This window comes from Neolamprologus brichardi, chromosome 5, assembly GCF_056152115.1.
Source record: "Neolamprologus brichardi isolate AB-2024 chromosome 5, ASM5615211v1, whole genome shotgun sequence".
NCBI lineage: Eukaryota > Metazoa > Chordata > Actinopteri > Cichliformes > Cichlidae > Neolamprologus > Neolamprologus brichardi.
In genome coordinates this window covers 14243330-14265215 of record NC_142108.1, presented here as the reverse complement: position 1 = coordinate 14265215, position 21886 = coordinate 14243330, and the positions used below count along the sequence as shown (strand labels likewise).

The following is a 21886-nucleotide window of genomic DNA, read 5'->3' as shown; positions in this document are numbered from 1 at the left end:
ACAGAAAAAACTGTCTATCTAATCTGGCAAATGGCAACAGACTAATGGGTACATAAATATTATTAGTTAACTGTAACTAATTCACTTAAGTAAACCTTTTAGACTTATGCAACGTCTTGGTTGAAAACATGTCTTCAAAGAAGGAACTTGTCAAAACACAAAACAACCAAAAATAAAAAGTAAAGAGATGCTACCCTTGTATTTTATGTGAAAAGGCTTTTAAGCACAATCCTAAACGCTAGTGTTTGGGAGGCATCAAACTCTCGTAAACAACAATATGATCTGACATAAACCAGGTTTCAGGCACATGTAGCTATAAGTGTGAACTGAAGCCTAACAACTCCAGCAAGCCTTAAAGAGTGTTAGAACAAGTTTTACTGGGACTTTTGTGGTAAGAAATGAAAGAACAGAAAAGTCACTTTTTTAAAAATGCACTGGAAATACTGGTTTACTTTGTTTTCAGAACAACAGAAAGGTGAGTCCTGTTATGGAACAATCTGTAAAAACACCTGACAAAACTGATATACAGAGCCACAGGTCACCTTTTAGCATGGAAAACACCCAGTCTTGCTGTCAAAGTTCACTAGCACTCTAAGTGGACAAAGCTTTTATACTTCACTTTGATTATCACAATGGATACCCAAACACTCAACACCCCAAATCCACCGCATATCCTAATGATCAGTACCCTCAACACTGCTACAAAGTCCTACTGTTATTTACCCTCTGCAGCAGCAGGACCATCTTTACCATCTACAGGAGGGGGATCTTCATTCTGTCTCTTGTCAGTTCTGGATAGGTCTGGATGGACTAGTTTTTGTTCCAGCTTTTTTGTCTTTTTTCCCAGCATCCCAGGATTCAAACTTATTTATACTGTAGCCGGGTGGGGTGGGAGGCTGATAGCGATATCTGTAGCCAAAGGCAGGTGATAAGTGTAATATTCCATTAAATACATCCCTACAGCATCCACGTAATGGAAAGATACTGACATGTCCGAGCAGCAGTTAGGACCCTGAAAAAAAGGAGAAAAAAAAAACAAGATATGGTTATTAATACACATGGAAGCATGTTTGTTGTGTAAACAAAAGAAAATGTCAATGTGAATGGGTGGAGTACAAAAGAAGACTAATTGTCTTGACGCTAGAGTTCAACGCACATGCAAACAGCTCGTCTCTACTGCTTTAACTGTTAAAACAGAAGGCAATACTGCGGTGACAGGATTTATTATGTGAAACAGCAGCTTGTTTAGTTTAAACAGTCTGCGTTAAGCTGGGCAAAAACTGTGCGATTTTTTTCAGTTGCTTTATTCAGCTCCTGCTCAAACTGTACAATTGAATCTCAGGGGTTAGAAGTTCATAGGCCACAATGCAGGGTCTCACACTATACGGCCTGATGCCCTGATGCGACCTGAGTGCTCAAACTGTGCATTCATAACATGAAGCTTATCATACAAAATCTGTCTCTCGCTCTCCCTCTCTCTGTCTTTCACTCACTCACACAGGCACACACACACACCACCACCGTCAACTTTGCTAAATTATTAATGAAAAACATTGACCAGGCAGCTGCAATTGAGCAGCAATGTCCATCCAACTCTTTTCATGGTTGTTGTAGTCGTGATAATTTTGTGAGGCCACATTGAAAAGCCTCGGATATGGAAGCGTAGTACGGAAGCGTAGAGCTGCCACCCAGGCAAAAGAAAAATAGAAAAGTGAAAAGTATATTGTTCTAACAATATACCTTTCACGTTTGAACAATATAATATCACGTTATTACAATATACAGAATTATCACGTTCGTGCAATATAAATATTATATAGGCTACATTGCAGCTCCAGTCACGCTTCCATCACCGTCTTTCTCGTCTTTTCAGCCAAACAGGAGGATCCATTGGTTAGCACTGCTTAGCCTTGCACGCATTCTTATTTTAAACTTAATCTGGAATTCATTGCAAACTGTTTGTGCGGGATATGAATGACAAGATTTTGTTTTTCTACAAGAGTTAGTAAAAAACATCTCCAGTGTGATCGAATCTTCTTGCCAAACATCCGCAGCTTGGCAGTGTATACAGCACTATAATGACCAGACCTAATTCTTTTGAAAACCTTACATCTTTCCACAGGTCTCAACTTCATCAAACATCACCTAGACTCAGAGCTGGATGATGCCAGTGCAAACAGCAGCCTAACCGACTAAGATGATGGATCCATGGGGTCAGGAAAGCCAGAAGCAGGGCTGGAGAGGTACCTTTCATGTCCATTCACTGGAGGTGTGGATTTATTGCATGGCGTTCCTCACATCAAGAAGCTTTCGATCAAAATCAATAACAGCTCTTCCTGCATCTGGAGCTTGTGAAAGACTTCTCAGTCATGCAGGACTCCTGTTCACTGCTAAACAGTTACAGCTTCACAGAAAGAACCTTGAGAGCAAACTGCTGCTGAAGCTTAACCATCACCTCACAGAGTGAAGAAATGGCACATTTTTGCTAAATACGCAGAAATAGATGCACACCTATACAATTTATGGTAAACTGAGCTGCCTTGTATGAACATACGTTGAAGATGCCTCGTTCTGTTTTCTCTGAAGCTGCTGTGCCATTTGGAGCAAAAATGAGTATAAAGTTTACAGCATATCTTGTCACTGGAAATTGTTTGCACTGTTTAAATATTTATATTATTTACTGTAGGTATTGGTGAAAAAAGCTTGTTTGAAAAATGTTGTGAAAATCTGAAATCTTGAAATTAGAATTGTTGTGCCTTATTTTGTTGATCTTTTTACATATATTCCTTTTGAAAATACTAAAATTTGTATATTTCTTTATTTTTGTTTGTCTGATAGCATTTATTTATAAAAATAAATCGGACATTTCAAACAGTTACTCGCTACTTGAGTAGCCTTTTCACCAAGTACTTTTTTACTCTTACTCGAGTAACTTTTTTGAAGACTATTTTTCACTTTTACTTGAGTAATAATATTTTAAAGTAATGCTACTCTTACTTGAGTACAATTTTTGGATACTTGACCCACCTCTGGCTGATACTAGAAATTAATATTAAATAAATTCTAACAACAGCTGATCAAGCTTAAAGATACTGCTGTTGTTTAGCACGACAACCGCTGGTTTCCTCTTTCTTCCGCAAAGTGGGTGATAAACAAGCAAGAGAGAAAAGCCGATCAGCCGGTATGCCTGATGGCCAGTCCAGCTATGCCTGCATAATAAAAAAAAATAAGTAGCCTAATAAGTATAAAATCCAGAAAGTTACACCACTTGAGGCGGTTCATTTACAAACACAAGTCTAACTTCATTTTCACACTGTTTTTTGTTAGAAAACAATCAGATTGTTACATGCTTAAATTACACAAAATGTAGGAAATCTGCACTGTCATAAACAAAAATTTAAACCTAATTTTCCATGATTTGTTGGATTCACTCACTCAGGTCTGAAATACAACCTTACGTTTGTAGTTTACCCCCAAATTGTTTCATTTTATTTTTTCCCCTTGCCTTGTTTGGTATCATTCTTTTCAGCTCAACTGAATTTAGTTGTTTTTTTTCCCCACTGACAGCATTAATATTACTGATCTGAAATCACACAAAGAACTTAAAACCCTAGTAGTAAAACACAGACATGTTGAGTAAATGTTTATAACTTGAAATGCAAATATAAAATGTACATTTTGTAACATATACAACTATACAACTACGAACCTTGCCCTGTCCAACTTCCTTTCCAAGGTCACTGTTGCCTTACCAAACTCACATTTAGCCAAGTTGAGAGTCAAGAAGCATCAGCTAGACGCTTGAACACAGTGGCTAAAGTGACGACATGCTCCGACCAGTTGGAAGAATATATGTCCACATCATCAAGATAAACATTAGCGTTTTCCACACCAGATAATACAACTGACGTTAACCTCTAAAGGTGGCAGGAGTGTTTCTCATTCCAAATGTCATTACTGCATATTGTAAAAAACGATCAGGTGCTACAAAAGCTAAGATTTATGATGCTTTTTTTTGTCAAAGGAACTTGCCAATAACCTTTAAGAAGGTCAGGTTTACTCCTATAAGCAGCAGACCCAATGCTGTCAGTACACTCCTCAAAATGGGGGAGTGGGAAGCAATCAGGTACCGCTACTGCAAAAAAAAGGTGTTCCATCTGATTTTGGTGTAACAAGGCATGTAGAACTCCACTGACTATAGCTTGGTATAGCCAACCTATGCTGCAGGAGATAGTCCACTTCCTTGTTCATCATTTCTCCTTTTGTCATATTCACACGGTAAGTGTGTTGCTTAATAGGCACTGCATTTCCAACATTACTATCGTGCTCTACCACTGTAGTACATGAAGGTATGTCACCAAAGAGTTTTGGAGGAGTGTTAATAAACATTTCAATGTCTAATCTCTGTTCATATGTCAAGTGAGAAAGATATGTAGACAACTTTGACAGTACCTCTGTGGTGAGGCGTGGTCGGCGATGCCGTGCGGACGCACGTGCACGGCATCCACAATCACACTCGCTGTTGAAACATGGGGACTCAGGTGTTGGTGAATGTTTTGGGGTGTGATGTATGTGCAGCTGCCAGCAGAGAGCTGCAGCCACAGAATCAATAAAGATGGCTCTCAATAACAACCTGTGGTCTCATTCACGCCACAACCTCAAAATTAATCATTCTGTCTCTCTGGTAGCTGGCATCACAGAGTTTAAGCCCATCTTCATCTAAACCCAACTTCAGTCCCAAAGAAACAATGAAATTGGTCCTGATTTGGATGCAGCAGACTTATCTGCAGGACCACAGAGAGAATCACTTCTAGAATCACTTCTAGAGTGGTTTTGACAAGGATATGTCCTTCAATGCACATATTAAACTAATATGTAGGACTGTAATAAATGCATGAACTAGTTCATACATTTATTACGTCTAGGCTGGACTACTGTAATTCATCATTATCAGGAAGATAGATTGAAAAAATTAGGAATGGCTTTCTTATCATACCAACTCTTTATCTTCTTCTGAGCAGATAAGAGGGCTTCTGCTGCCATCAACCGAGCCTTATGGAGTCACACTCTGAACTGTGAAATATAATCCAGAATATTAATTTTCACTTAATGGTTTGTTGAATTGAACTGTTCTTTAGCAACTTCAAAGGTCCCTCAACAGAATGACCAAACACTTGTTCATTTGGGCTGAACCCAAGTGATTCTTGCTTAGCTTCATGTATAGCAAACAACATCAGTGGTACTCCTCATCCCACTCTTTTCCAGTATCCAAACAGTATTTCTGCATTACTGCCTTGAATGTCTGGTGCCAGCGCTCTAATGCTACTTGAAACTCAGGATGGTATTAACTTGACACAATGTGTTTGTTATGTTCTCTCTTATAACTTAACTGGTAAAGTAACAACACTTTTTGGTTGTTAGTAACTTACTTTATTAACCATGCTGTGGAAAGGCACAGGCATATCAATGCGCACATACACCACACTTGGTGTTCTCTACTTCACACAGAAAGTAGAACCACAAAAATATAAACTGATTTTACTAAATACATAACAGTGTTTAATCCCAAGAGTCTGCATGACTTGCTTGAAAAGTTTAGACGGGAAGTTGGTTCCTTGGTCAGTCTGGACTTATGGAAAAGCAGTGAAGTACAAATTGCAGTCAGCAAAAACTGATTACCATTCTTTATTTTGGACAATGGACCAACACTCCACAATGACATGCTGAAAAGGATAACCAAGTACTGGTATAGGGTGAAGAAGGGCTATAGGAACAATAGGGTTTGGCTTCCCTGCAATCTGACACGCTTTACAAGTACGGCAAAACTCAACAACATCAGCCACAACCCAGGGCTCTAGACTAACTTTTTGACACAGTTGCACTGGTGCGCCTAACTTTTTTTCTTAGGTGCACCAGCTCAAAAGTTAGGTGCACCCAAATTTTTCAACCGCATCACTTAACAGCGCAAATGTACATGTTCATCTCAAAAAATTGATTCTGTTCATCTGGACGTAGCGTTTTCAGTGGGATAAATGTTTCGTCACTCAGTGAAGAAGTCACTTTCCCCATTTTGTTGCTGGGTTGGACCCCATCCCACCTTGCAATCTAAAATTCATGAGATGGGTGCAGAGGAAGATGGTACTTCATGGCCTTCCCTGGAAATCTTAGTGTATTTGGATGATGTCCTCATTTACAGCTGCTCTTTCACAGAACATCTCCAGCACATGGAAGAAATTTCCGGCAGATTCCAGGCAAGTGGCTTGAAGCTAAACTGTTTCACCAAAGATCAGGTACAATTTCTGGGCCACATTGTATCAAAAAATGGCATTCAGCCTGATCCCAGAAATGTGACTAGTGTGCATGCCTGGCCTCTTCCACAAACAGCGACAGAAGTTAAGTCATTCCTTGGACTTTGTTCATATTATCGCAAGTTCATTAAAAACTTTGCACACCACAATATGTCTGTGAAGGTTCTCAGTCATCCAGGTCATCGTAGTCAAAGGAGCTTGCAAAGAAAAAGCGTCTGGACTTCTTTAAGTTACTTGAAGACGTTTCACCTCTCATCCGAGAAGCTTCTTCAGTTCTAAGGTCAAATGGTGGAGAGTCCCAGATATAAACCTAGTGGGAGTGTCCCCCCACAGAGGGACAAAAGGACCCCCACCATACTGGCTTATGAAAAAATGCAAACCTCAGGAAAGAGTGCTATGGCATGAGTACTCTAGACTTACATTTCACAATGGCTTACTCTGTCATAAAGCTTTCAACCCATCCCAAAAGTCAGTGTTGCATGAGTTGGTTGTTCTCAAGCTTTAAAAGACACTGTCCTACAGCTGCTGCACGACAACCCAGTGTCGGGTCACCTATCCGCAGATAAGGTCCTGAAACGTGCTCAGCAGCTATGTTACTGGCCATTAATGTCACATGACATCAGAATATGGTGCACACAGTGCACTCCATGTGATGCCAGACGGAATCCCACACCTCAACACAGAGCTCTATTGAAAACAATTGTTGCTACTGAGCCATTTCAAAAGGTGGCAGCTGACATCTTGAACTCCCCATCATGAGTCATGCCAACAGGTATGTTCTCGTTGTTCAAGATTGTTTCTCAAAATATGTCAATCACTATGCTATTCCAGGCCAACATGCCACAACGGTTGCAAAATGCCTGTTTGACAACCTCATCTGTCAGCACGGCGTCCCTGAAATGCTGCACACAGACCAAGGACGTCAATTTGAATCTGACCAGGTGTCATGGTCCTGGGTCATTTTGACCCAGCGTTTTGTGTTTCCTTGAAGTTCATTTTTGTGCCTTGTGTTATTCTGATTTTGTACTAGTTCAGGGTTGAACCTGAAGTTTGGTGTATATTCAGCCCTACCTGTGTCTGGAAGCGCCTTGAGGCGACATTTGTTGTGATTTGGCGCTATATAAATAAAATTGAATTGAATTGAATTGAATTGAATTGTCCTTGGTGCTCTGTTCATGTCCCCGTGTTGTGTTGTAAATCAGTCTGTGTGTTCCCTGCTTTACTTTGAAGGCTCGTGTTCTGGATTTCCTGTTCTATTCTGAAGGTCTGTGTCTGTTGTCATTGTGTTCAGCTTGTGTCCTCCAGTCATCATGTGTATTCAGATCAGCTGTTCTTCCCTCCTGTGTGCGATTACCCGATTACCTTGTGTGTGTGTATATATAGTGGGTGTCGGTCTGTGTTCGTTGTCGGCTCGTCTGCGTTCTATGGTGTTCCGTTCCTGTCTCTGCGTCTCTCTGCCCCACACCCCTTTTGTATGCTCTCAGGTTTGTCATTTAGTTCTCCCAGTTTAGGTTTCTTCAGTTATTTTCTCATGCTTCGTTGTCTGTTCTGCCACTGTCACCTGTAAATAAACCCTCACTCATATCATCAGTCGGCTGCCTGCATTTTAGGTCCTCCTTTTCCTCCACACCACACGGCTCACCCCGCCAGCCGTGACACCAGGTGAAACACCTGTGTTAGCTGCTGGGCATCCAGAAGATACAGACCAGCCCATATCACCCTCAATGTGATGGGATGGTTGAGAGATTCAACTGAACACTTATTGACCAGTTAGCTAAGTTACTTTTTCAGCAGCCTGGTGAGTGGGATGACTGCCTCAGTCAAGTTGCTTTGGCTTATAACACCAGCCCTCACTTTACCACGGGGTTTACGCCAGTCTTACTTACACATGGACATGAAGCACGGTTGCCTGCTGAGATGCTCTTGTCTACCAACATGCCAGCATCTTCTACGTCTGGTTCTCCTGCTGACTACGTCACCTAGTTAACTCAGAGACTCAGTTGTCTTCAGCAATGCTGCATGAAACAGAGACTGTGCCTATGACCAGCAGAAACAACAGGGGCATCAAACACACTCCTAATGTTCCCTGTGACCTGGTGTGGTTAAATGACCCCACAACAGTAAAGGAAAAAATTGCTCTACATGGGAAGGGCCCCTTTGAGATATTGGGGTGCCTTGGATCAGATGAAGAAAACCCTGGTGTCACATACAGGATTCGTTACCTCCTGGATCAATCAGACAAGTCTCAAATTGTTTACTGCAATCGTCTCAGGCCTTACAATTCACCTGTCCCTAAAGGTAGCACCAACTCGCCTGCTGGTGACATACCTGTACAGCCCCAAATTCCATAGTTGACTGCATTATCAGGTATAAGCTTTTCCCTTCACAGCTTCAAAATCTGCAGCTAAGAGGAGCTGGAATGTTCAGGGTCACAGCCCTGCAACCTCATTGGACCCTCAGGTTTGTCGACCACCACCTCTAAACCAGTCACGACCCCATTCCCACTCTCCTTTGTCCCCTTCTCCTCGGTCTGAGACTGTAACGGCTGTCTTAGCTAATTACAGGCCAATCTCTAATCTTCCTTTCATATCAAAAATCCTTGAAAGAGTAGTTGTCAAACAGCTAACAGATCATCTGCAGAGGAATGGCTTATTTGGAGAGTTTCCATCAGGTTTCAGAGCTCATCACAGCACAGAAACAGCTTGAGTGAAGGTTACAAATGATCTTCTTATGGCCTCTGACAGTAGACTCATCTCTGTGCTTGTCCTGCTAGACCTCAGTGCAATTCGATACTGTTGACCATAATTTTTTCTTTTACAGCAATTAGAGCATGCTGTAGGTATTACAGGTACTGCGCTGCAGTGGTTTGTATCATATCTATCTAATAGACTCCAATTTGTTCATGTAAATGGAGAGTCCTCTTCACACACTAAAGTAAGTAAGTAAGTGTTTTTAGTTGTTTTTTAAAAGAGACTACTGAGCCCACAGATCTTAGGCTCAGAGGGAAAGAGTTCCACAGTCTGGGAGCCACAGTGGCAAAAGCGCCATTTCCCTTAGTTCTCAGCCTTGTATGCTGTATAACAAGTAAGCCCTTTTCACATGACCTCTGGGACATGCTAGGGACATAGGGTGGGACATGTCTGGGACATGCTAGGGACATAGGGTGTAGAAATACAATGATGTAAGCCAGGGGTGTCGAACTCCAGGCCTCGAGGGCCGGTGTCCTGTAGGTTTTAGATATCACCTGGGTCAACACACCTGAATCAAATGAGTAGTTCATTACCAGGCCTCTGGAGAACTTCAAGACATGTTGAGGTCATTTAGCCATTTAAATCAGCTGTGTTGGATCAAGGACACATCTAAAACCTGCAGGACACCGGTCCTCAGCTGGCCCAGGAACACGAGCAAAGACCAGTTGAGCCCCGGCCACTCTCACCCGAGGCACTGGTACGGGTGCAGGGAAAGGCTGGAGAACGGTCGAGCCCTAGCGACCCTTACCTGGGGAACTGGAACAGTTGCAGGGAGAAGCTGAACCGCAGGAACAGGAGCACATGGAAAAGCTGTCCCAGGAAAAAACAGCTCAGGAAAGTGATTAGCAGTGCCATATTGAGCAAGCTCGTTCACACACTCTAGCTGATGGGCACTACTGGAAATCGGTGTTTGGAAAACATGGAATAGGCTTTGAACAGAAAACCTAATGGAGCAAAACACAATGGAGACCATACGTGAGCGTCAAAAACTATCAGGTTCAGTTTTTGTCAAACCATTGCAGATGACCATTAAACTCTCTGAAGGTAGATCAGATCTCCACATCTCATCAAGAATTACGTGACATTATGTGACCAACTGGTGCAGGATTACAGGATCTGTGTGTGTGTGTGTGTGTGTGTGTGTGTGTGTGTGTGTGTGTGTGTGTGTGTGTGTGTGTGTGTGTGTGTGTGTGTGTGACCGGAAGGTCGCCGGTTCGATCCTTGGGCTCTCTGTCCTTGTCGTTGTGTCCTTGGGCAAGACACTTTACCACACTGCCTACTGGTGTTGGCCTCGCTTCTGTCAGTCTGCCCCAGGGCAGCTGTGGCTACAACCGTAGCTTGCCTCCACCAGTGTGTGAATGCGAGAGTGAATGAATAGTGGCATTGTAAAGCGCTTTGGGTGCCTTGAAAAGCGCTGTATAAATCCAATCCATTATTATTATTATTACAGGAATAATCAGGAAGATGTGTGTCCAGGCTGAGAGCTGAAGGTGGTGGATGGCCTTCTGGGTAACTGTTCCTCCGTGCTGTGTATGGTTGGTGCCGGGTTCTCTTCACACTTGAATGCATGTTCACAAGTGTCTGACATGATCTATTTATATTATTTGTTGAACTTGTCTCCTCCTCCTGTTACCAATCCTCACTTGCTGGTAAGCCTCAGTCATAAACAAAAAAAAGGTAAATACATTATTTTACTATTCTATTTTTTTTTTCATTTTTTTTGGACCAAATTTCATATTCACAAGAAAACTCATTTCCCCCATTTTCATGATGGAATTCCATAACTTTACTGACACTATCAAATTTCCCTCTAATCATAAAGCAATTAAGATATTGTTGTTCTGCTCTCAATTAAATATTCAAAAAGGTACTTGATACAAAATGAGGAGGAAAGGGGGGAAAAAAACTTCCTCAGTAGTCGCTTTTTTCTTTTTTGCTCACGTTGGCACATCTGCATTCCTTTAATGTTCAAGTTCTGAAAAGATTTTGTACAGTATATATTTTATATCTTTGTGCTACTGAGGTAGCTACAGCTCTTAGCTCGTACTTTATTAGTCCCACATGAAAAAGAGCAAACGTTTGTGTTATCTTGTCTTATCTTTTGTTGAATAAAGTTTTAAAAAAATCCTAGTGCCATAAAGTTCTATTTTGCTTGCTGTGGTACAGCATGAAAAATTGATAGAAACCTGGATTGACGAATCAGGTGTTATGTCTAAACTTATAAAGAAAAGTGTCTGGACTGTTTCAAAAATCTTATTTGGAAGGTCAAGGACCCAGTATTGATCCTCTGCCTAATCACAGAAGTCAAGGTGACACTCTCACGGGTGAACACATTGTGCCTATGACACCAACTGTCTGCTATCTATAATCCAGTTTTGAGATCCCTTCTCAGAAGTCTTAACGCCCACTCACATTTTGGGTCATTTTATCTCAGTAAGTCACATGATAGGATAGGGCAAGGTCTCACAATGTATACACCTGAAACCTTGACTGATAGTGACCTATACCTGTTTTCACACCTTGGTTCATGTGATTGGACAGACGATCAATAGTGGGTCAATGACCCTCTTAGGGACACTCCCAAAAAGGCTTAAAAATCTGGGACTCGACCAGTTCCTCTTAGAACTGAAGAAGTTTCTCAAATGAAAGGTGAAACATCTTCAAGAAACTTAAAGTCCAGATGCTTTTCTTTCCAAGTTCCTTAGATTACTATAACCTGGATGACTGAGAACCTTCACAGACAACACCAAAATCAAATATGCAAAATTAAAGATAACAACAATGACACGAGTAAAAGTGTGCAACAGACATAAGAGATTCACATACACTAGACTATTTCTAGATGTGTGTATATATAGTGTGTTTAGATATAAATAAAACCACTTTTTGGGTGAGAAATCCAAACTTCTTGTGGTTTGAATGTCTGACAAACATGTAAAAATTACTTAATGATAGTGCAGAGAATGTACGTTATAGATGGGAGACAAATATGCTCTAAAGCAGGGGTCTCAAGCTCAAATGAGCTGTGGGCCACTGCTGGCACTGTCATCTCACTGGAGGGCCACTTTAGTGTTCAAGTAGTGCAAAAGAAACAAACAAGAAAACACCCACAAATATTTCCGAAAATGTAGTGTTTTTTTTTCTAAATTTCAAATATTGTATAACAAGACAAAATCGCAAACGTGAACGCAATTTTCTTTCCTCACTCTTAACTAACTGAAGCCTTTCATTGAACTACCAAATAAACTAACTGATACTCTCTTTCTGGCCAGACATATGGCAGCACTTCTGCTATAATTTTGTTTGTATTTAACAAAATAAAAATGCAGATATAAGTGTACACATTAGTTTTTGACTGCTAGTGAAAACAGTTTTCTTTACAAATAACTCTCACTTAACTAACACAGCCAGTCATTTGACATGTTTGTACTCTTTGCTCATTTGTTTGTTGCTCTCAACAACAAACAAATCCTCCCTAATAAAAAAAAGCAACGTCAAGGGCCGAATTGTATTACATTTCTTCACATCAATATGTGCAAGTTTGAGACTCCTGCTCTAAAGAATATGTTTGCACTGTAACTTTAGCTGGAAATAAGAAACCTCTCTATGTTAACCAAGATTATAGAGTGGAATCTGAAAAGGTGCTGACAGTGAAACATACAATCTTAAAAAAACAAAAAAACATGTATCATCTGGCAACTTCTACAATACTTTTTCTTTGATTTTTTGTAATCTTCCTGATTATTCCTGTAATAATAATAATAATAATAATAATAATAATAATGGATTGGATTTATATAGCACTTTTCAAGGCACCCAAAGCGCTTTACAATGCCACTATTCAGTCACTCTCACATTCACACACTGGTGGAGGTAAGCTACAGTTGTAGCCACAGCTGCCCTGGGGCAGACTGACAGAAGCGAGGCTGCCATATCGCTGTAATAAAACAGCTGACAAATATAGGACAGACACTGTGCACAATAGACAGAGAATTACAGTGGTAGGCCTTTTCCTTGCTTAATGAATGAAATTGATTCAACACAGTCCTCTATATAAAGGATATGTTGAGGTTTGGTCAATTCAAAACCCTGTTGCACTTCCTGTACTAGGTATGCTTTAGAAAAGCTAAGCAAAATTATCTCCTTTTTGTCAAGTATTGATTATTATCCACCAGTGTTTTTAATTGTTTGTATTTTTAACATGCAACTTCTTCTTTTCTTGGTATTTTTAGCCTATTTCGTTAGTGATTTTTATCTCTGGGTCCTGCTATCTTTAGGGCTTCGTGGTGGCAGCCTGTCTGCTCACTGGGATCAGTTGGGTTTCTTGTGGGATTGTGTGCAGTAGTATTAGAGTGTGATCTCTGAATTAGGGTGAGCGGTCATTTTATTAGTGCTTCAGACTGTGCCACAACCTCTGTCTGTGCCCCGTGTTTCTTAAATGAATCCCTATAGGACCTATATGTGCGTATTGGACAGTTTTGACTGCAGTGCTTTTTCTGAATTTTAAGATTTTATTCAGTTTTAAAACCTGTCCTGTACCCAAATTGGGTAACAAAAATAACAGTTGAAATAAGGTATAAATTAACATTCGGCTTTAATTTTGTTGATACATGACTCTTATAATTATTTAATTCATTAATTTAATATCAACACACTTTAAAGAACAGTAATTATGCACTGGAAGTTTTATCCTACCACATATGTAAACCCCTGTTAACGAAATCAATTTAGTTAGAAAAGGAAGAAACATAGAAGTGAACAGACAAAGAAGAAGTGATAGGGTCAACACATGATCCAGTCGTGTGTTGAAACCACAGGCGGAACAAATGTCAGTCCTTTTTTTTTGTATTTTCTCTTTGTCACTGTAACCAGACTTTGCTTCCTTTGTTTATATAACTGTATTTATGCTCAACTTTCACAGTCAAATATATTCCACAACTCACATCTTTTTCTGAGAAAACAAAAGTCATATTTTTACGTATTATTTTATAAAGAAAACACGCCACTCTCCATATTAACTTATGTGAAAACATGTCTGCGTTTTTCTTCTGAATAAATTGACCGGAAGTTACTTTTTTTTTTTAGACGGAAGGAAGCGGCAGACAAGTTAGATGTAGTTCTTGGCGTGTTTCGTATAATATTAGTAATACTATTGTAATCTGCGTGACAGTTTCACTAAACTCTCTGACTTTATTCCTGTCAGGATTTTTTTCAGCCCGTCGGTGGGCTGCGTCGTTTCCTCTTGCTCCGTGTAACCGCGACGTGATGGAAAGTTAACGTTAGCACTCGGAAAAATAACGGACTAGCCAGTTAGCTATCACCAGCTGTCCTAACACACATGACTGGAGAAACTGATTAACTGGTTATGACTGTGACTGTACTTAGTTCTATTTTTCTTCCGGGGAAATTTTGTTTTCTCGGTTAACATACAGGTTTTTACCCCACCCCCACACCCACCATCATACGTGTTAACTTAGCAAGTGTGGCTAGCTGGGCTACCTGAAGGAAAACGCTGCTTTATGCGCGGAAGTGTTTGAACACCTATGGACTAGCTGTGTGCTGTCATAAAGCTGCTATGGTTGATAGGCTAAAGCTGGTGAGTAAACCACACCTTTAACAGGGAGTGACAAACACTTGTAATCATGCTCATAGTCAACACGTCTACAGCTCGAGACTGTAGTGAAACTTAGGTCCATGCTTCCTTTGCTCTCGTACGCAGCTGCTGCCAAGTTAAGTCTCTGCCCGTGAGGACATCCGGTCCACCATGAAGACCCTCGGACCCAGAATCTCATTTTATGCGGGCTTTGTGGTGGGAACTTTTACGCTGTACGTGTTTCTGCGGCAGCTTTGGTTTGAGAAGACTCTGCCAATGCATCAAGTCACCACCTTGGCTAGAATTCAGGACTACCAGCAACAGCTCGAGGAGGAAAAGAAAATGTGGAAGAAAGAAGGGTCTGCACTTTTCAACCTGGAGCACCCTCATCACATAGGTATCACAGCATGTGCCTCTTTAATGCCTTAATTAAACACCAATCTGTGTGTTTCAGACTTTGAATCTTCTGATAAAATGTCAGATTTTAATAATTTACGGTATTCAGCTTTGGACTTTGGTCCGCTACACTTACAGCATAAATGAAAACTTCCTTTTTAAATTTCACTTCTTCATTGTAGTCCCTTTTATACCATAGTAGTCTCACTTTCTGCTAGGCAAGTTTGTACATTATATGTATAGGTAGTGAAGCATAGAAAGCCATGAACTGCTTCAGTAGCTACAAATATAGGTAAAAACCTTTCAATGTTTTAAAGGGGTGAAATGTTTTGGCTTAAACCAGAACAATATTTTATCTTCAGGCCAAGTGAGGACGTGATTCTATTTATCTTCAGACTTTTAGGACATATGTTCTCAACAAGGAAAAGGGTTGAGTCCGGTTTATAAAACTTTATCTCTTGCACGTGACCACGAGCTACATAGTTATATCCTTGAAGATTGTACATATTCATTCACTTAGAGCACGGGTTCTGAGTCATCGTGTTGCCTTATTTAACTGAAATGTCTGCAGTAATCAGTTTTTTATTTTTCAATATTTTTTATTTTGATTAACAAAAATGTGCTCTGTGTTTGACGATTAACAGAGCCAAGTTACATTTGTTTTAGATTGCAGCTGTTTTTGTTTACTACAGCCTTAACTCTCTCAAGCCTTGTTTATAACAGCTAAGTAGCCTTTCCTGTTATACCTGAGTACTTTCTGTATGATATGAATCTATGTAAAACCCATGATGCAGTAATGTACTCAAAAGTGGGCTTTACGGGCAGCTGTGTGTTTACATTTCTAGGGACGTGCATGTCAGGACACAATCTAGGATTTCAAAGAGGTTTGTGGTTACAGTGTGCTTATGGCGTAGATTTAGCAAAGAAGTATAAATCCCTTATAAGCAATCAAGTTTGGAACATTACCAAGTGAGAACTGTGGACAAGAACAAACAAGAAATCAATAGTCATATAATCATGAGGATAAAGTGGAGATGGTTGACTACACCCTCAGGAAGCTCAGCAGTCGGCAGGTCTTGACCTGGAATCCACAAGGAAGAAGAAAGATGTGAAAGCTCAGGAACACGTAGCACAGGGAAATGCAAATGAGTGTATTAGCATACATTGAAGGGAAGAGTCCAGCTGTGTTAGTGAGAATTGGAAACTGATTTCTGTAATCCAGGACAGGGGAACAAAAACCTCTCATGTCTCTGTAATTTGTTTAAATCAGTAGATTTCTAGCAGACCGCTGATAAGTAGAACCATTTTAGTAACAGTTTCACTTAAGCTGTGAATAAAGGTGCTTATCACTGTACTGAGTCATGAGTATTAGTTACTAGAGGTTTTTGTTCTCCCTGGAAAAACAAAAGTGGATACACACAGAGTCACTCATAACAGTGAAATGAAATATTCAAAGCATCCATGACACCTATTAAAGAAGATCACAGATAAAACTGGAAAGATAGTTAAACAAAGTTTTTGAATCTTTCAGACAAGAGGGTTTGATCACCTTAAACTGCTTATCAGACCAATCAACTGTATAACACTTTTATAAAATAATATAGGTGCATAAATGCTGAAATGGATTCTTTTACCCATTGGTAGGTGGTTGCTAGGCATTTCATAATATTCATGAATTTCATCTGGTTAATATGTGCAGTACCTGTGTACTATGCCAATTTTGGTTGCTCAACTTCTGATTATGTTGGAGGATCTCACAGGCAGACAGATTATGTATGCTATAATAAAATGTTGCAGGGGTCCGTACACTTCATGGGGTGTTGTAGTGCATGAAAGCATGTTATTACCTGATTGATCCCCACTTTTCCAGTAATCTGGTATCTTATGTATGTGCAAATATACCTTGAGTACTCAGATTTCATGTGAAATTAAGGTGAAGTAATTAATTACTAGTAACTTGCCCAAACTGTTTATCTAAATAGCTGTTGCACTGCACTGATCTGCACTGCTTTTTTGTGACAGAATTATTACGGTCGGATGTTACGACCCGGCTCAAAGCCGCAACATAAAAAAGGAGACGCATACCAGAGTGTAGGTGAACAGAGGTTTTGTCTTAAAATGGAATATCAGGTCGGCTAAAATGGCTGGTGCCACCAAGGTAAAGACAAGTGAGCTCCCGGGAAGCTTGCCTCAGGTATGCTTTTATCCACACCTGACTAGGTGTGGCCAATTAGCACCAGCTGAACACACTGAGCAGATTAGAGGCTGCAGAGGGACGTAACACCAACCATAACTAGTCTCAGTATTTCCAAGTTGCCATCAGCAAATTAAATGTGAAATATTGTCTTTTTTTCTGCATTGAGTATTTGCAAACCTGGAAGCACAGTCACCAACAATAACATGTGAGCAAAACATCTTTCCATTAGTTTACCCTCCAGGACCATCAGTAGTTGTAGGAGGTTCCTGAAACAGTTGGACTTATCTTTGTTTCAGTCAGTGAAATGATAATAACGTCTCTGTGTCCTTACCAGGTGAGGATAGCCGCATGGCTGATGAATTGTACAAAAAGGTACGTATTCTTTGCTGGGTGATGACTGGACCCAAAAACCTGGAGACGAAGACTCGACATGTGAAGTACACTTGGAGTCGCCATTGCAATATTGTTGTCTTCATGAGCTCTGTGGATGACCCCGACTTCCCCACAGTGGGATTAGGTACAAAGGAGGGTCGGGATCAGCTGTACTGGAAAACAATTCGGGCCTACCATTATGCCTATGAGCATTATGCAGATGAGGCAGATTGGTTCCTCAAGGCAGATGACGACACCTACGTCATAGTGGACAACCTGCGCTGGATTCTTGCAAACCACACTCCTGAGGAGCCTATTTACTTCGGCAGACGATTCAAGCCCTACACTAAGCAGGGCTACATGAGTGGTGGTGCAGGCTACGTACTGAGCAGAGAGGCTTTGCGAAGATTTGTTGAAGGTTTTAAAAGCAAACAGTGTACTCATACTACCTCCGTAGAGGACCTGGCAATGGGGCAGTGCATGGAGAAAGTTGGGGTGCTGGCTGGAGACTCCAGAGACTCTTTTCATAGGGAGACATTTCACCCCTTTGTCCTTGAGCAGCACCTCACTGCCAAATTTCCAAAGAGCTTCTGGTATTGGAGCTACTGCTACTACCCCATCTCAGAGGCAAGTGTGGCAAACACCGTTGACATTGTGTTTACTCTTGACATCACTATTAAAGAGGTTTAAAGAAAGCTGAACACTATTAATATTTTAACTGAATTCTCACCTGCAAAATAAAATCCAATATTTGGATGCATTTCCACTTCACTCCATACTAGAACAATGTTTAAAGTGGACCTGTTATGCTTGTTGTTTTTTCTTTCTGGCATGCGTGCAAAGTGGTGGAAGCTAATATGGATTTTTAAATATTGAGGTTAGCATTATATGCTTAATCTCTATTAGCCAAATGCTGAAACTTTGGACTGCACTCTCTTGCTTGTGAGGTGCAGCCAGTCTGAATAAAGTGAGCTTACTGGAAGAGCAGCTAATATAAGAGAGTGGTTGAATTAATTCAAAATTTTGTATCTTGCAAAGCTACTCTAGTAGAGTCCAAGAATAAAATCCGTAAGGGTGCATAATAGGTCCAGTTTTAACATTATATGTTTAACCAGACTAGCATTCTTTAATCAGTCATTAACTACCACAGCCACACCTGGTTAAATCATAATCTGCATGAGCATCTTGAACATGATGCGTGTTACCAACATTGTCACTGTCAACTAGCATTTATACACATGGTGTTTAGACCCACAAAATGGTGATATCACAACAAGACTGTAGGCTGGGTACTGCAGTTTTGTTACAGCCCTACTGTTTAACCAAACTGATGGAATCTTGCATTTATTTCTGGATTTATCAATCATGAATAAATAGTCTGACGCAAGACAATTAGTCTTCTTTTGTACTCCACCCATTCACATTGACATTTTCTTTTGTTTACACAACAAACATGCTTCCATGTGTATTAATAACCATATCTTGTTTTTTTTCCTCCTTTTTTTCAGGGTCCTAACTGCTGCTCAGACATGTCAGTATCTTTCCATTACGTGGATGCTATAGGGATGTATTTAATGGAATATTACACTTATCACCTGCGTGCCTTCGGCTACAGACATCGCTATCAGCCTCCCACCCCACCTGGCTACAGTATAAATAAGTTTGAATCCTGGGATGCTGGGAAAAAAGACAAAAAGCTGGAACAAAAACTAGTCCATCCAGACCTATCCAGAACTGACAAGAGACAGAATGAAGATCCCCCTCCTGTAGATGGTAAAGATGGTCCTGCTGCTGCAGAGGGTAAATAACAGTAGGACTTTGTAGCAGTGTTGAGGGTACTGATCATTAGGATATGCGGTGGATTTGGGGTTTTGAGTGTTTGGGTATCCATTCTGATAGTCAAAGTGAAGTATAAAAACTTTGTCCACTTAGACTGCTAGTGAACTTTGACAGCAAGACTGGGTGTTTTCCATGCTAAAAGGTGACCTGTGGCTCTGTATGTCAGTTTTGTCAGGTGTTTTTACAGATTGTTCCATAACAAGACTCACCTTTCTGTTGTTCTGAAAACAAAGTAAACCAGTATTTCCAGTGCATTTTTAAAAAAGTGACTTTTCTGTTCTTTCATTTCTTACCACAAAAGTCCCAGTAAAACTTGTTCTAACACTCTTTAAGGCTTGCTGGAGTTGTTAGGCTTCAGTTCACACTTATAGCTACATGTGCCTGAAACCTGGTTTATGTCAGATCATATTGTTGTTTACGAGAGTTTGATGCCTCCCAAACACTAGCGTTTAGGATTGTGCTTAAAAGCCTTTTCACATAAAATACAAGGGTAGCATCTCTTTACTTTTTATTTTTGGTTGTTTTGTGTTTTGACAAGTTCCTTCTTTGAAGACATGTTTTCAACCAAGACGTTCCATAAGTCTAAAAGGTTTACTTAAGTGAATTAGTTAGAGTTGACTAATAATATTTATGTACCCATTAGTTTGCATCTCTTGGTAAACCAGACATCAGAATTGGTGAAAAACTGCTGTTTTCCTAAAAAGTAAATAGGCTAATCAAAGTGGATCTCCTATTTTTCAAAGTAACAGTGGAAAAAAAAAAGGTTTTAAAAAAGTGATGAAAAGGTCAATCTTTTATTCTCTATCAAATGAAACATTTTGTCCCATGGATGGTTAAATAGCTATCTATATATATATACTCTCAAAATCGGGCAAAATACATTTTTTTAATCACACATTCATCCTTAATTAAACAGTAACAGCTATTAAAAAATGATCTCAGTTGCCAGATTATTAGGTAGACAAGAGCTGAAACAGAATCCATCCTGAAGTTTTCTGTTTAATTAACATATCCAGGTGTGCAATGTTCAAACTACACATAAAACATGTGTCTGAAACTAGTGTAGAAAGAAGAATTTATTACATGTGTTCCTAGGTGTACCTAATAAACTGGCAACTGATTGTATTAATATTTGATATAACAGATATTATACGTTACTAAATGTATCTTAGGAAAATATTTTGATTGCATACTCCTCAATAGTGAGGTGACTGTTATGCTTTAAAAGGAAATTCCAGCTATCTAAATTTCTACAATGCAGCCAAAGATTTCACACAAGACCACAGTGAAGGCTGATGAACCTGTTCAGCTGTTATATGTGATCGGGCTAATTGTGTGACGCTTGTGGGTCTTTTTCTTTCTTTCTTTCTTTCTTTTGTTAAAGAGGACTTTGTTTAGTCAGCAAAGACTTTCTGGGAAGTCAGTCGGATGAAGAACAAGTTAGTCAAACTTGTTTTTTCTTGTCTGGAATGAAAAACGATCTTAATCAACCCACCCACAGCACATTGTTACCTTTCTGTGTAACGTGCTGCACACAGTTTTCTGCATCTTCCCACAGTGGAGTCATTAGCTTGTGCCTTGTAAATTGAGATTGTATGAGCCAGCCATTAGCTGCACACTTGACTTAGCACTGTGACATGAGCGTGAAGAGAGTGTTGATTCAGATGGCTGTTTTATTTTACTGAATCCATCTGTTGTAATGTGTTTGAGCTTCATTCAAGTCAGTGAATGTCTTTTTTGTTTTTTTTAAGTTAGAAGAAGGTGGTGTTATTTTGAAATTCTTTGCCAGTCAGGCCTCATTTGAAGTTGGCACACTTTGCACATGTAAAAAATAAAATAAAATTAATAACAGCTCTTTTGCTAGTTTCTAACCAGACATTAAACCTGTGGTAGATGCAGTAATCACCAAAGGTGAGATTAAATGCGGAAAGAAGAAGAAGGAATTTGGCACATATCTGCAGAGTGACTAAAGGTTTTCATGGAACGGTGGCCATTTTTTTTCTTTTTCTTTTTATGACCACATTTTCTTCAAGGTTAAAAATGTATGAGGTTGATATTTTCAAATATAACTTTGTGTTTACACTTGGTTTCTGTAGTATGTGCACGAACACATGCATGTTCACCAGAGCATGTTTTAAAAAAATGTTTTTTTCTTCTCATCTTTCTTTTGGCTGCTCATGCTCACATTTGATATCAGCCGCATCATTTCTAATGGGGCAGTCCTTGACAATCTTCTCATTTCAGAGTTTTCTTAAAGGGAATTGTGTACAGTGCTATATTTATATTTGGAACGTATTTATGTTGGAATTGAAATCTTAATTGAGTCAATACACTTCAGTGTGGATATGAGTTCATTTTAATGTGTGAGCACACATTCTATAATCAGTGTGCAGGATTGTTTTTAGTGAAATGGTAATTTAATCACTATAAA

The 21886-nt window shown here is 39.9% G+C and overlaps 1 protein-coding gene across 1 annotated transcript; it reads left to right on the top strand.

Moving 5' to 3' along the window:
- Positions 1-14155: 14155 nt before the first annotated feature.
- Positions 14156-21886, top strand: c1galt1lb (core 1 synthase, glycoprotein-N-acetylgalactosamine 3-beta-galactosyltransferase 1, like b). The gene is made up of 4 exons (XM_006807570.3): positions 14156-14654; positions 14778-15048; positions 17579-18243; positions 19125-21886. The coding sequence occupies exons 2-4, from the start codon at positions 14823-14825 to the stop codon at positions 19422-19424; spliced, it is 1191 nt and encodes a 396-aa protein (XP_006807633.1). The 5' UTR covers positions 14156-14654; positions 14778-14822; the 3' UTR covers positions 19425-21886.